Below are 17,017 nucleotides of genomic sequence, written 5' to 3' on the forward strand. Positions count from 1 at the left end.
GTGGTGGTCATAGTTCACATTTTTGGGGATCATCTTGAGCATTCCTTAAGCCTCTATCCATTTACATCCATCCTTCAATTAAGGCCTATTAAAATGCAAAGCTGATTAAGAAACATTTTATGGTAATAAGTAAGTATTTGGTGTGGTAGGAAGTAGTCAGTGTTCACAAACGTTCATGCTGGCAGTTCATTTTTACATATGAAGAAACAAATGGCTATGACCATACTTTTATATCTAGAAATTTAATAACAAAAATAGTTAACATCGGATGTTTTATTGTGAGAACTAAGTCAAATCTTATGAGAGCCAAATCATTCGTTTACTATTTTTTGAGTAATTTACTCCTTTGAACATTTATCTGGATGCTGTGCTTTTCATAGATCTACTAATGTGTTATGTATTGCATATGATGTAATGGCCATGTTGTGACTGTTTATGAGAGCACTATTTAACAGAAACTCTAAATAGTATTGTCAGTGAGGCAGAATATGAAAATGCCGAAAACACATTTATTTACTTCATTGTTACCCAGATATATAGTAAATATTACCAAAATAAGCTAAACACACACTTTCAGACTCCTACTTATACTTATTGTTGTCTTGCTAGGTTATTAGCTTCTTAGAACTGTTTTCTTGTCTTTATTGCTGGAACCAGAAATGGGTTCTAATGTAGTAGAAAAACTTTGTATGTGTAATTACCAAGTTACTATGGAGGCAAATATTTCTACTTTGATTATATATTCTCTCATTTTATAAATAACACAGAAAGTTCCAACCACATTCTGTAATACAAAAGCATACATGTAGAAGAATGAAATTCTAGTTTTGGTGTTCTCAGGACTCAGGGATTGATGGAATGTGCCCTTACAGAAGCTGGTGTCATTTGATGATGTGGCTGTGGAATTCAGCTGGGAGGAGTGGCAGGAATTGGATATTTCTCAGAGGACCCTGTATAGAGATGTGATGCTGGAAACCTATAGCATGCTGGTGTCCTTAGGTGAGCCAAAAATATCACATTAACTTGAAAAGTTAAGTAGGGCTTGACCTCTGGGCATTGGTACAGTGCCTCAGCTCTTCGGTTCAAGGTGAGCACTCTATCACTTGAGCAACAGCGCCTCTTCAAGCTTTCTGGTGGTTAAATTGGAGATAAGTATCTCACAGCTTTCCTATTAGGGCTGGCTTTGTATGGCAATCCTCAGATCTCAGCCTACTGAGTAACTAGGATTACAGGTGTGAACCAGTGGTGGGCGGAAAATGATTTGTTTGTAGTAGATATGTGAATATTTATAGAACTTTCAATGCTATTTGGATGTAAGTTTCCAGTCTGAGGGAAGTGTCATTTGTTTCAAATGAAGGTAGATTATATACAGGTAGATTATATAAATTCTGAGGCAATTTTATTTTCATTGTTCAAGAATCCAAATCAGCAGTTTGACAAAAGTTCCAAACTGTCTTCCCTAAAGAGAAGACTGTATTCCCAAACTTGAAGTGATTATTGTGGGTAGATATACAATCTAGAAAACACATACATATATACATACATACATACATACATACATACATACATACATACATACATACCTATTTATCATTATTGGAAGTAAGAACTGGAAATCACTAGATTAGAGGGAGTATTTATAATCCAAACCTAGTACTAGATGCAGTGGTTCATGCCTGTAATTCTTAGGAGTCTGAAATCTGAGGCTTTCAGTTTGAAGCAAAAAATGCCAGTGAAGTCTCCATGAGACTCTTATCTCAAGATAAGCACTCTTACACTGAAAGTGGAGCTAGGACTCAAACTAATAGAATGCTAACCTTGAGAAAAAGAATTGCATTCAAGTCACACAACCTGCAAAATTAATTCAAACCTCGGGGAGATTCAACCATGGAGACAGTGAGAAATGAAAGAAGATTTGGGAGCAACCTTGTTAACAGGATATCTGAAATCTTAGAACAATTTTGACACAGCATGAGCAATAAGTCTTCACTCTTATTAACAGGGCACACTGGTCCTAAACCTCAATTGATTGTCAAGCTGGAGCAAGATGAAGAGCCATATATGAGAGAAGCCTCAGACAAGAATTTCTCAGGTGAATTAAAGCATCTTGCATAGTGATCATGGATCCAGAACCAAATTGGTAAATTCGTCTTGCTATGTACTGACCAATAATATTCCTAATTCCCTTGAGTCCCATGTGTAGCAGAGAACTAGGTGATCTTTGTGTTAGACTTGTGAATCAAAAATGCATGTAGATGCACACTGAACTGTGTAGGGCAGTAAAGGTAAAGTTAGCAATTCTTTCTCTTGGTGGAAATTATTTTGAAAAAAGAAAATTAGAAATGTGAAAAGTGAGATTTACTTTTCTTTGAAACTAGGACTAGGCAGGTATAGCAAATGACTATGCCAAGGCTGCTATCCTCTGATAAGGATAAGGAGGGTAGAGGCCAGTAAACAGAACCCAAGCTTTCAGTCTAGAGAGAATGATTAACTAGGTCGTGATCTGATGTGGCTTTAGTTCATGAGTCTGAGGGTTTAAAAGTCAGATGAGATTCTGTCTAACGTGGAGGGAAACAAATTTTAAAATTTCTAAAGATACTTAATTCACAGTGAGAACTTATAACTGAAGAAATGTGGTTATAAAACTTTATTCTCAGGTGTAAGCAAAGGTTTGTATAAAAAAGGTCCAATCTCCAAAGTTAGAAAATACTGTTCTCCTAATGTTTGAGAAGTAAAGTAGCACAATATATAAATTATTTTAAGAAAGTAAAACAATACAAAGCATCTATTCCCCTAAGATCAAACAAAACAATTTTTGGGAAAAAATGAAGAATGCTATATATTAAATTATACAGGTTAAAAAGCTAGCAGTAAATAGTTTAGTAATTTGTATAAATAATTCCTCTGACATAAAAAAGAAGAAAAACCTGTAATACAGAAAAACATTTTCCATCATAAACTGTCAGTGTTACTCTTTTTTGTTGTTGTGAAAACAATTTACAGAGGGGTTACAATTACATGGGCAAGGTAATGAGTACATTTCTTACCAAGCATTGCTGCCTCCTCCTTTGTTTTCCGTTACCATCCCCTCCTATCATTCCCCTCCAGCCCCCCGCCCCAGCCAAAGTTGGGAAGTTCATTTTTTGACATAACATCTTGTACATCTCATTGTTGCAATGGGTCCACCTTCCCTCCACAAATTATACCTACATCAAACACAGTAAAAACAGGGGTTATACCATAGGGGAGGGACATATAAAGCAATAAAGAAATATCATATATATATATATATATATATATATATATATGTTAGATACAATATCAATAAATAAAAACATATGAGTCCTTATCTTGGGGTTCATTTTGTTAACATCAATTTATTGACCGTTTCTGCTTGTCTCAGATATATACTAATTATTGCAAATAAGCGGAACCATGGGACCTGTTTCTTTGGGCTTGGCATACTTCACTCAATATAATTTTTCCAAGTCTTTCCATTTCCTAACAAATGGAGCCATATCATTCTTTCCGATGAATGCATGGAATTCCATTATGTATATATACCACATTTTCTTGATCCATTCATCTACTGAGGGGCATTTTTGTTTGTTCCTTATCTTACCTATGGTAAACAATGCTGCAATAAACATAGTTGTGCTGGTACCCTTAGTATGGTCTTGTTTGTGATCATTTGGGTAAATGCCCAGAAATGGGATTGCTGAGTCATAAGGGAGCTCTATGTGAAGTCTGTTGAGGAGCCTCCATTCTGTTTTCCAAAGTGGTTGTACAAGTTTACACTCCCAACAACAATGCAGTAGTGTTCCCTTCTGTCCATATCCCCTCCAGCATCTGTTGTTATTAGAGTTCTTGATTATAGTAGCTCAGTGGTAGTGTGCTTGCCTTGCATGCATAAGGCTCTGGGTTCGATTCTTCAGCACCATATAAGCAGATAAAACTGGGAGTCGTGCTGTGGCTCAAATGATAGAGAGCTAACATTGAGCTGAAGAGCTGAAGGACAACACCGGGCCTGGAGTTCATGCCCCATGACAAAAAAACGGTGTAAGGAAGAGTATTACTTTCTTAATCAATACATTGTGGTAAAAGAAATTTATTTCTCATAAATCATTTCCTATATTAATATTTCAAAATTTGTAACAGTTAAGATGGGGAAAATGTCTTTACCTTTATTTTAAGGAGTATTTGGATCTTATTTATGTTTTTTTTCTTCTTTATATGACTCATTTTAGATATTCAAAAAATGGAGCATGTGATTAAGACTTACCAGGAAGGTCCAGATGAATGTCTGCGTGACGTAGCTGTCACAAATATTAACACAATAGAGCAAAGAGTGAGATTAGTGACAACTTCTAACTTGACCTCAAAACAGAAGCCAGATCTGAATAGGAATGATGAGAACTCCTTAAGGATGACGACGGACGAGTTCATTCAGTGTCAGAACATGCTCCACTACAGTGAGCCTGGTAAGATGCCAGCTGCATATATGCCTGGTGTTTCTCCTGTAGTTAAACAATCGCTTCGATACTCAGAGGCTTTTAGTCAAAATGATGATGGTCCATATTTTGAATATGGAAGAGAGAAGGTATTAAATTCAGAGATGATATTCTTTCCACATAATTGGGTTTGCATCAGAGATCCCGCCTCTAACCATAACGAATATAGAGAAGAATATGATAAGTCTGCTCTTCTTGCCCAAGAACTTTGTCAGGGAGGGAGGTTTCCAGTCACTATGCATCAGAAAAGAGACACAGGAGAGAATCCTTATACAAGTAGTGAATGTGAGAAATCATTCAGTAAGGATTTACACCTTACAAAACCTGAGAGGAAATATCCAGAGAATCCTGATGAGTGTAAGCAATGTACAAAATCTATCTCTAAGAATTCAGAACTAAGTTCTGATCAACCTAAAACAACACCAGAAGAGAAACCCTATGAATACGAAGAATGTAGGAAATTTTCCACCCAAAAGTCAGGTCTCAGAAGGCATCAGAGAACTGACAAAGAACAAAAGTTTGAGGAATGCAACAAATGTGGAAAATCATTTAGAATGAAGTCATACATCACTTTGCATCAGACAATACACACAGGAGAGAAATCTTATGAATGGGACAAATGTGGAAAGTATTTCAGACAGAAGTCAGACGTTACTGTTCCTCAGAGAACTCATAAAGGAGAGAAACCTTATGAATGTAATGTGTGTGAAAAGTCTTTCACCCAGAAGTCAGACCTTACTGTTCATCAGAGAACACACACAGGAGAGAAACCTTATGAATGTAACAAATGTGGAAAGTATTTCAGACAGAAGTTTCACCTTATTGTCCATCAGAGAACACACACAGGAGAGAAACCTTATGAATGTAAGGTGTGTGAAAAGTCTTTCACCGGTAAGTCTGACCTTACTGTTCATCAGAGAACTCATATAGGAGAGAAACCTTATGAATGTAATGTGTGTGAAAAGTCTTTCACCCGTAAGTCACACCTTACTGTTCATCAGAGAACACACACAGGAGAGAAACCTTATGAATGTAACAAATGTGGAAAGTATTTCAGACAGAAGTTTCACCTTATTGTCCATCAGAGAACACACACAGGAGAGAAACCTTATGAATGTAATGTATGTGAAAAGTCTTTCACCATTAAGTCTGACCTTACTGTTCATCAGAGAACACACACAGGAGAGAAACCTTATGAATGTAACAAATGTGGAAAGTATTTCAGATTAAAATCACACCTTACTGTCCTTCAGAGAACACACACAGGAGAAAAACCTTATGAATGTAATGTGTGTGAAAAGTCTTTCACCCGTAAGTCAGAACTTACTGTTCATCAGAGAACACACACGGGTGAGAAACCTTATGAATGTAACAGATGTGGAAAGTATTTCATATTAAAATCACACCTTACTGTCCATCAGAGAAAACATACAGGGGAGAAACCTTATGAATGTAATGTGTGTGAAAAGTCTTTCACCCAAAAGTCACACCTTAGTGTTCATCAGAGAACACACACGGGAGAGAAACCTTATGAATGTAACAGATGTGGAAAGTATTTCAGATTAAAATCACACCTTACTGTCCATCAGAGAAAACATACAGGGGAGAAACCTTATGAATGTAATGTGTGTGAAAAGTCTTTCACCCAGAAGTCAGACCTTACTGTTCATCAGAGAACACATACAGGAGAAAAACCTTATGAATGTAACAAATGTGGAAAGTCCTTCATCTGCAGTTCATCCCTCAGGAAGCATAAGAGAATCCACACACATGAGAAATCTTAGGAATGTGATATCTATGGAAAGTCTCACCTGGATGAAAAATAAGTTTGCATGATAGAACCAAAACCTGATAGAAGCCTTGTGAATGTAGCAAATGTGGAGCCTTTTAGCCAGAAGGCATGCCTCATGGTTCCAAATTGAATGCACACAAGAGAAAAATCTTATGAATGAAAAAAATGTGGAAAGTTTTTGAGAAGTCATACATAGTTAAATTTTCATCAGAAAACACACAGGAGAAAAACATTATGAATGAAACAAGTATCAAAAAAGTCCTTCACTTAGTAATCATGCATGGATGAGTGTTTATAGAGCACAGACAAGAAAGACAAGGTATGAATAATACCAATGTAGAAAATACCACTTCGACAGCATAGCACAGTGTTCAGCAGAGAACTGAATCACATAGGAGAAAAGAAAATTAACAGGTCTAACAAATATGCAATTTTTAATAGAAGTCAGTCCCCAGTACATCCAAGAACATAAAAAGGAGAGAAAATGTGAGTATAATAAATGTAGACAAATATTTAGCCAGAAGTTTCACAGGTTTCTCTACATATTTCAGAGACCTAGAGACAAGACAGAATGTCGAGTGAACATTACAGAACATCTTTCAAGCAGGAATGAACCTTCAGCCAGCATTAGAGCACTCACACAAAAAATGAAACCCAACATAGGGAAACCTTTGGCAGAAACCTCTGTAAATTATAGAGAAATCCTTCATGGCAGAATTAAGCTAGGTGTAAGGGAAAACCACTCACTGAACCAACATTTCTCATCCTCTCATTGTGTAGAGTAGGGATGATTCCCCTTCATGTTATTCAGGGGTTGGATTTCCAGGCTTGACAAAGAATTAAGATAGTGAAATTGTTGACTTGTGTCTTTTATATTGAGAAATGGATGGTCAAGAAATTTAATAAACACTTTTCAGAAATAGGAGCTCTGGACCTTTGAGATTGAACTCAAATCATCCATAGTGGTTTGGTAGTGATAGATGGGGAAGGACTATCATGCTTTATTCCAAGGACATGAGAGCATCAATTTCTCCACTGCTCCCCAAATGTCTTCCACTATATGTGTGGTCTATGTATGCATTATAACACTATTACTATTCCAATTCATTTTTTTAATGGAAGGTCTGGTGGAAGATAATACTCCTTGTTTATTACAAAATGTGCACAAGAATAAAATCTGTCTCATCATCTTTCATCCCCAAGTTCATGAAACATTCAGAAAACCTGAAAGAATACATTTTCTTTGTGTGTGGGTACTAGTCTTGTAGATTGAACTCAAAGCCTAGTCACGTTCCTTAACTACTTTTTCTCAAGGCTAAATTCTAGCACTAGAATCACAGTTCCATTTCTAGTTTCTTTGGTGGAAAAATGAAGACATGATTCTTAAGCATTTGGGTTTGGATGAGTAATGCCAAAAGGATTTTACTACATGCTGTTTTCTATTTACTACTGATGAGTCTGTTGTAAATTTTTCACTTGTAGACCATGCTATTGTTCTTCTGAGTAATAAAACACTAGTCTGGATATTGTGGAGAGTCTGTGTTTTCTCACTGTTATGGAGGGTGAAAGTGAATTCTCAAGAGGAGAATATTGCTTTTTCAAGTTACAAATTTCTAGTTCTACAACAAAATATAAGTTATGGTTTTGCTAAATTTAATTCTGTAGCAATTAAAAAAAAACTAGACCCATGGAAAAAATGATTGACAAAAGCTAGCTAGAATACTTACAGATATCCATGCGATTATAGAGATAAGCAGAAAGAGGTAGGACTGTGCTAGATATTTGGCAGGGTAAAATACAGGTGGCAGGTGGTCTACCACTTTAAATCACAGTAGATTGCTAATTGGAGATAAAAGCCCTGCTCTGGCTGGCTTTGAACCTCAACATCAGATATCAAGCCTTTTGAGTAGCTAAGATTATAGTGTGAGCCACTTGAACCTGGCCTAAAAAAAATGACATGGAGACATGGCTCAAGTGGTAGCATCAGCCTTATCTTGAATACAAAAGGTAAGGAAGAACTCACTCACAGAGGCTGAGTTCCAGCCACAGTATCAGCATGTGTACACATGCATGCAGGTGCATACATATACACACACACACACACACACAGTAGTTTAAGAGTGCTTAAAAAAACCCAACAATGAAGCTGGGTGCTTGTGGCTCATGCCTGTAATCCTAGCTACTCAGGAGGCTGAGATCTGAGGATCATAGTTCAAAGCCAGCCCAGGCAGGAAAGTCTGTGAGACTCCTATCTCCAATAAACCACTCAGAAAACTCGAAGTGGCACTGTGGCTCAGGTGGTAGAGTGCTAGCCTTAAGCTGAAGAGCTCAGGCACAGAGCTTAGGCCCAGAGTTCAAGCCCCATAACCAACAAAACAAAACAAAACCCAACAATGACAAATTATAGGTGAGTTGTGAGAGAACAAGTAAGGTAAATCTGGAGGCAAATGAAGCTGACATCTGTGATGGTTAAATCTTGAGGATGAACTTAATTGAGATCGATTGGTTTAGATGCATCAGGCTGATGAGTAAAACACACCTTTGTGTGTGGGGGGGTGGGGGGGTTGGGCTGGATATCAGATTAACTGAATCTCTCCTGCATATAGGTAGCACCATTCCATAGGCAGGCTTTCCATATGAAATTAAAGTGGGGTGGGGGAGAGAATACTGCAATGCAGGCATTCTCTTTCCCACTCTTACCCCCTCCCCTAACTCCCTGGCTACCATGAGTTGTTCTGCTTTGCCAAGATTGCCTGAAATCTGTGACATGAAGCAAAATAAATCCTTTTTCCCTTAGGTTATTTCTGTCAAGTATTTTGTCGCAGCAACAACAAACTATATTGCTAACACAAAACCCTATCTTTTCTACTTCTGTCTCTTGTTTTATTTTTTCGCTAGTCTTGAGGCTTGAACTCAGAGCCTGAGCACTGTCCGTGAGCCTCTTTGTGTTCAATCAAGGCTAGTTCTTTGGGGCTGGGAAGGTTGTTCAGTGGTACAGCACTTGCCTTGCATGCTTGAGGCCCTGGGTTCGATTCCTCAGCACCACATAAGCAAAGAAGAAAAAAGCCAGAAGTGGCGCTGGGACCCAAGTGGTAGAGTGCTAGCCTTGAGCTGAAGAGCTGAGGGACAGCGCCCAAGCCCCAGGACGAGACCCCTCCCCCCCACAATAAAAGGCTAGTGCTTTACCACTTGAGCCACAGTTCCACTTATAGTCTTTGAGTAGTTTGAGATAAAAATCTTGGTGGGTGCTGGTGGCTCCCACCTTTGATTCTAGCTACTCAGGAGGCTGAGATCTGAAGATCGTGGTTCAAAGCCAGCCCAGGTAGAAAAGTCCTTGAGACTCTTATCTCCAATAAACCACTAGAAAACCGGAAGTGCTGCTGTGTCTCAAGCAGTAGAGCACTCAGCCTGGAGCTGAAGAGTGCAGGGACAGCGCCCAAGCCCAGAGTTCAAGCCCCACGAACGACCAAAAAAAAAAAAAAATCTTACAGACTTTCCTGTACTGGCTGGTTTGAACTATCATCTTCAGATGTTAGCCGCCTGAATAACTAGGATTACTGGCTCCAGACATTGATACCTGGCCAACGTCCACCTCTACCTCTACCTCTTCCTCTTGGTTCTTCTTCCTCTCCCCTCACCTCCCTCCTCCTTCTCACCATGCTAAAAATGTACAGAATACCACTGAATGAGACACTCAGCCCAAGGTTGCCATCTTCACTCAAATGAACTATAAAGCTGACTTTAATAGGTGAACTTGGTAATAAATTATCCTAGTCGTACAGACCTGGCCACTGGAACACAGAACAAATGATTGGCCAGAGACAAGATCACAAAACTTGAATCTTGGCCATACAAACGTCTCAATCCAAATTCAGTAGTGAACATGAGACTCAAATCCAGGCACTCTCCTCACCAGACAGAGCAATGTTCTTAATCACACCTGTGGGTGTTGTTGATTCCTTGGTACAGGAATATGATGGGATGACAAAGGCCACACACAAATGGAGTATTATTTGAGGGTGAGCTTTGCTAAAAGATAACAGCCCCAGCTCTGGCATTTACTAACTTGTGACATCATAGACAAGCCATTTTATTTTTTTTGTCACTGTTTTTACATCTGTAAAATGGAGATAATCAGAGTCCCTTCCCTCATAGAAGAGCAGGTCTCCAGCAAGGTGCAGGGGCTCCTGCCTGTAATCCTAACTACTCAGGAGGCTGAGATCAGAGGATTGAAGTTCAAGGCTAAAGAGCAGCAAAGTCTGTGAGACTCTCATCTCTAATTAATCACCAGAAAACCAAAAGTAGTACAGTGGTTCGAAGTGGTAGAGAACTAGCCTTAAGCAGAAGAGCTCAGGGTCAGTGCCCAGGCACTGAGTTTAAGCCTGATAACCAAAAACAACAAATAAAAAAGAGCAGGCCGGGAGCTGGTGGCTCACGCCTGTAATCCTAGCTACTCAGGAGGCTGAGATCTGAGGATCACGGTTCAAAGCCAGCTCAGGGAAGGAAAGTTCATGAGACTCTTATCTCCAATAAACCACTAGAAAACCAGAAGTGGTGCTGTGGCTCAAGCGGGTAGAGCACTCGCCTTCAGCTGAAGATCACAAGGATAGCGTCCAAGCCCAGGGTTCAAGCCCCATGACTGACAAAAAAAAAAAAAAAAAAGAGCAGATTCCACTCATGAGTTTAAGATAGTATATTAAGTTCAAAGCCAGCCATGGCAGCTAAATCTGAGAGATTAATCTCCAATTAACCTGTAAAAAGCCAGAAGTATAATTGTGGCTCAAGTAATAGAGGGCCAGATCTAAGCAACCACCCACTGCCTTTGTTCCAACTTGACACAGGCCAAGCACAAAGGGTCCAACAACAGATATTTGGTGGTGAGAAACTGAATGAGTGAACTTTACACCTCCTGCCAACCTTTCTTGTCCAGCCCCTCTCTGGCTGCAATGTTAATTCTTCTCTCATTGTGTGAAAATAAGTATAGCATAAAACATGCTATACGAACCAAGTATACGTATACACTTCAGTGGCTTTAAGTACAATCACATTTCAAGCAACCTCACTGATATCAACTTCTAGAACTTTCTCAGTATCCCAAACTGAAATTGGGTACCTATTAATTAGCAGCACCCATCCATGCCTTTTCCCAGCCTCTGGAAACCCACCATACTACTTCCTGAGGTTGAGAGGAGAGGATTGCAGTTCAAAGCCAGCCTGGGCAGGCAAGTCTGACACCCTTATCTCCATTTAACAAGAAAAAAAATCAAAAACATAAAACAGAAATAGAGATGGGTCTCATCTGGTAGAGCACCAATTGTGAGGGGAAAAAAACAATAAAAAATATGAGGTGGGGCTGGGGATTTAGCTCTTGTTGAAGCCTGTCCTGACAAGGTCCTGAGTTCCATCCCCACCTCTGACTTGACAACAACAATAACAACAACAAGTAGTACACAAACTATTTATGCCCAGAGGCAAGCTTTACAATAAAAGATAATCACTACCTCATCCTTCTTTATAAATATGAGCTGGGTGCTGTTGGCTCATATCTGTAATCCTTGCTGCTGCTACTCAGGATGCTGGGGATCACAGTTCAAAGCCAGCCTGGGCACAAAACTCCATGAAATTCTATCTTCAGTAAATTACTCAGAAAAAGCTGGAAATAGAGCTGTGGCTCAGTGGTAGCCTTGAGAAAAAGACTCTCATGGATATGTCCCTAGCCCTGAGATCAAGCCCCAGCATCAACAAAAACAAAATAGAATACGAGGTCCTGTGTTTAGGCAACTGCACAAGTACATACAGACACACAGACACAGAGTACAGTGCCAGCCCCAACCTGACTAACTAAATCCAAGTCTCTGGGGCTGCCTCCAGGTGGTTTGCATCTTAGCCAGCTAAGCCAGGTGCTGGTGGCCCACATCTGTTATCCTAGCTATTCAGGAGAGGCCAAGATCTGAAAATCATGGTTCAAACCAGTCTGGGCAGGAAAGTTCATGAGACTCTTATCTCCAATGAGCCACCTAAAAACCTAGAATTACAGCTGTAGCTCAAGTGGTAAAACTGAGCAAAAAAGCTCAGTTTATAGTACCCAGGCCATGATTTCAAGCCACAGCCAGCACTATAAAGTACAGAAAGACCCACCAGTTAGTAAGCAAAAGAGCACAACTGCATTCACTCCAACACCAGTCTCTCCATGGCTCATACAGGTGGAAAAGAGAGAGCATTTATTTGTGCCAGTGCTGGTGCTTGAAGTCTGGGTCTGTGTGCTATCTCATAACCTTTTCTCTCTAGGCTGATGCTCTACCACTTTAGCCACAGCTCACTTCCAAGAGAATGAAAGTTAAATTAAAAGGCTGTACATGCCCAATAATTAGATAGCCTTGGGCACAATTCCAGGAAGACCAATGGTAATCTAGCTCTTAGACAAGTTCAAACCCCACAGAACCCTAGTTTCCTTACAGGTTTCTGGAATGAGAGTCCTACAAGCACCTAGAATTGCCAGCCATAGCACAATACTCTTAAAGTCAACAAGAGTAACTTTGTGTTTCAGTTTGGTTTTATTTTGTGGACTGATCCTAGGGCTTAAACTCAGGGCCTGGATCCTGTCCCTGAGCTTCTGTGCTCCTGAGACTTGAGCCATAGATCCACTTTGTGGCTTTTTGGTAGTTAATTGGAGAGCAAAGTTTCAGACTTTTCTGCCAAGGCTGTTTTTGAATCATGAGCTCAGCTCTCAGCCTCCTGAGTAGCTAGGATTACAGGAATGAGCTACTGGTGCCCAGCTAACTAATTATATTCCTTTATTAACTAGCACTCTGGTAATCCATAAGGCCAGGGCCCACTGAGAGACCCTGGAGCTAGGCTCATACCTAGGACCCATCACCCTGAAGTGGGGGTGAGCTTCTCTAGAGGCTCCTGAACCTCCCCTCTGCCAGCTCCATTACTCCAGGATAAGGCCAGACCTGTTAATCATCCCTGCTGAGGAGAGTTTAACCCTGCCTGCAGGCCCTGGGCTAGTATTAGCAGCCCTGGTTACCAGCTTTCCTTCAGTTCCCATATGAAGTTGGGAAAGAGGAGAGGTCTCAAAGAGAGATTCGGGCTAGGTTATCTGTGGCTCACCTCCTTTCCCCACTCCACTGCACATGCTACAGAGGCTCCCTCCATTCCCAGTTCCATTGTGGTTGTTAGGAAGCAACAGTTTCATTTAAGTCTTTGTCTTTCTGACTCTGACAACATGTATGAAATGCAGAGGGTCTGGCATATGCAAAATACAGAAGACACATAACCCACTCACACAATTCAAACACTGACAAGGGCAATTAACTGCTACAGGATGTACTTTTAGCTGCCAAGTTAACCTCAAGGTATTAACTAGAGCATTTGCTAATCTCCATTTGATTAGCCCTAGAACAAAGAGCCCTCTGTACTCAAGACACCAGAATGGCCAGAGACCAGCCAGAGACTGAGGAGAAAGGAAAAGCATCAACCTCAAAAATTCAGCCTCTTGGGCTGGAAAGTTGGCTCAGTGGTAGAGCACTTGTCTTGCATGCATGAGACCCTGGGTTCCATTCCTCAGCACCACATAAGCAAAAAGAACAAAGCTGGAAGTGGTGCTATGGATCATGTAGTAGAGTGCTAGCCTTGAGCTGAAGAGCTGAGGGACAGCACCCAGGCCCAGAGTTCAGGCCCCATGACAGGACCCCCCCCCAACAAAAAAAATTCAGCCTCTTCCTTTGAGGCCAGCCAACAGTCAGTCAAGTCAGATCCTGATATACAAATTACCCACTTCTTATGGGACCAGGAAAAATCACATAAGCAAATCTGAAATGCCCTACTATAGGAAGCAATTTAAGTATCCATAGACTTGCTAGGAGATAAGGGAGTTGGAATGATGTGAGGGAGCAGTCAAAGCCAGGTGCCAATGGTTCACACATGCCATCCTAGCTACTCAGGAGGCTGAAATATGAGAATCCTTGTTCTAAGCCAGTGAAATCTGTACCACTTATCTACAATGAACCACCAAAAAGCCAGAAGTGGAGCTGTGGATCAGGCGGCAGAACACGGGCCATGAGTGAAAAACACTAAAGGACAGCACCCAGGCCCTGAGTTCAAGTCCCAGGATCTGAACACATGAACACACACACACACACACACACACACACACACACACAGAGAAATGCAAATTTAGCCTAATGCATGTACACAGGTACAGGTACATGATTAAGTTTCAAAAAGGCAATAACAAAAATGATCACAATTTGGAATGGAAAAAATACCAAGTCCCGTCAATTCAGAGGAGAGGAGGAAGGCATGTGGCATTCTACCCTCAAGGAATTGTGCTTTGGGACATTTCGGGGGATCCTTCCACCAGGACACCTCCATATCCTGGAGAGGTAAAGGTGGCAAGTTCCTCAAGAACCAGAAACTCACCTTTCACCCTATCCAAGGCACCTGAAGCTCCAAGAGGATCTCTGCACTCACTCCCCAAGGAATCCACAGGAGCTGAGAAAAAAAATAGGAATGGGGAAAGCCAAATAGGGAGAGGGGAGCAGGGGGGCCTAGGGGCCCCTGTGCAAATGGTAAAATGCAAAAGGGACTGACCTGAGCAGAAACAACAGGATCAGGTGAGGTGGGGGGGAGGGGGATGAGGGAGGAGAGCAGAGATGAGGAGAGAACCAGTCCTACAGAAGACATCACACCCTGGGACACAGGGTTCTCCCCAGAAAGAGAACATTGGGAGGTCAGGGGAGGAGAGAGGGCAACAGAAAGGAGGACTGACTGTAAAGCATGGAAATTTGAAATAAGAGTCCCAGACTGGCGCACCAAAGGCCCTGGGTTTTATTTCTGACTCAATTGAGTGGACACATTTTCATCCTCAATTTGCCCCATCTGGGGAAAAAAAGCGGGGAAAAGTGCAAATGTTCCCCCCTGCCGCCTCTGAGGACTCCGACAGGAGGAGAAGGAGCAAGAAGGGGCAGCAGAAAAGTATTTGGAGAAGATGGAAAGCATTATTCCATGCTGCACTGGACCGAGGCACTCACCTGCCCAGCCGCTAGAACCAGCACTTTTTCTGAACCCTCACGGGTGCCACCAAGCTGCCTCTCCTGGTACAAAGCCCACAGCCCCACATTGGGCAGGAAGACCAGGGCCACCAGTACCACCGCCTGAAAAAGCCCCTTCAGAGCCCTGCAGCCCAGCACCGCACTAGCTGTGTTGTGAGCTATCCCTGAAGCCACATTCTGGAATATGAAATACTGGAGTCTTTATTACACAGTTAACAGGCTGCAGGCCACCCGTTGCTACAAAGGCCCACAGCCCCCCAAATACACATAACACAGCTAGCAAACATGCTAAAGAGGAAAGAAATAAAAACAATACCATCAAGGCAATTCACCTTCCATGGAGATCTGAATAACGATGGCATGATGACCAAAGATGAGACAGGACCCAGCACTCAACTAGGGAGACACATGTGGCAAGACTTAAGCTGATCCGGGCCTAAAAAGATCAGAGCACCGGCAGACCCACCGGAAATTCCCAGTCCCAGGCATTGGACTGACATGTTCAATAACCTATCAGCCAAGTGCCCACCCCTGCCTCCAAGGATCTGGGCACGCCTATAATCTGGGAGGCTGGTTTTCCTCCCCCAGCGTGAAGACTAGATTCCAGACTCTACAATCACCATGTGGCCAATATGGACAGTCAGACCTGACCTCCTTAGTCCATCCGCATGTCCACGTTGTGGCAGCGGCAACAACTAACCAAACCCAAAACAGCAATGGCGCTGTCCCACTCCGACTCTATAGCACTTTCCACTGCTGCCTGCTCATTGGGCACTGGTGCTCATGGTGCATTTTGGTGCAGTTGGAGTGCACTCCAGGATCTGATCCCAGCCTCCTATGCTTCTGTGGTCACTGGAGTCGAGGTCTTTGGGCTTTGCAGATAGTGGCGGACTTTGCTCAGCCCCCGGGGTCTGGGGCTCCCCTGAAGGCTTGGGTCACCTTGGCTCCAGTGCACATTCCTGGGGATGACACACAAGAGTTAATGAAATGGGGGGAAGTAGTAGCTCATGCCTGTATGCCTAGCTACTCGGGAGGCCGTGATCTGAGGATCAATCTCTGAAGCCAGCCTGGCAGGAAGTCCATGAAAGTGTTATTTCCAATAAAGACTCAGAAAAAGCCAAAAGCAGGGCAGGGCTGTGGCTCAAGTGGTAGAGCACTAGCCTTAAGCACAATGAGGGTCAGGAACAGGACCCAGGCCCTGGGGTCAACCCACAGGGCTGGCCAATAAAAGTAATCAAACCTCTCCTGTCTTTTCTGCCCTTCCTTGTCAGCCTAGGGCTGGCTTTGTGTGCTCACTCTGCCACAGTGCTTTTGCACCCAGAAAGCTTGCTCTTTCTCACCCGCACTGACCGCCTCATTCTCCACTCAAAGTTGAATTTTTTTGCGCAAGTCTAATATTCTACTGTTGAGTCCTACCTCTACTTCTGACTTTTTGGTATAATTGGGTTAAGAGCCCCAGAGATTTTTCTGCCTAGCCTGGCTTCAAGCCTCCATCCTCAGTTCTCAGCCCACTGAGAAGCTAGTATTATAAATGTGAGCCATGGGTACCCAGCAAATTTGACTTTTATTTATTTATTTTTACTATTGTTTAACTATGGATGTGGAAACATAAATTGTCATTTTTTATATCTTACAATATTTTAAAGATTCATTCATGT

At 41.7% G+C, this 17,017-nt stretch overlaps 1 protein-coding gene across 1 annotated transcript in view; it reads left to right on the plus strand.

Annotated features, from left to right (window-relative positions):
* The window catches only part of LOC138841664 (zinc finger protein 658B-like), a 108,431-nt gene that overhangs the window by 62,590 nt on the left and 28,824 nt on the right, over positions 1–17,017 (plus strand). The window contains exons 9-10 of the mRNA XM_070042448.1: positions 2,281–2,285; positions 5,492–6,288. Coding sequence (XP_069898549.1) covers positions 2,281–2,285; positions 5,492–6,288 — 802 coding nt within the window. The remainder of the gene's footprint in view (positions 1–2,280; positions 2,286–5,491; positions 6,289–17,017) is intronic.

Source organism: Dipodomys merriami, unplaced genomic scaffold (genome assembly GCF_024711535.1).
Source record: "Dipodomys merriami isolate MVZ:Mamm:240054 unplaced genomic scaffold, mDipMer1.0.p SCAF_325, whole genome shotgun sequence".
Lineage (NCBI taxonomy): Eukaryota > Metazoa > Chordata > Mammalia > Rodentia > Heteromyidae > Dipodomys > Dipodomys merriami.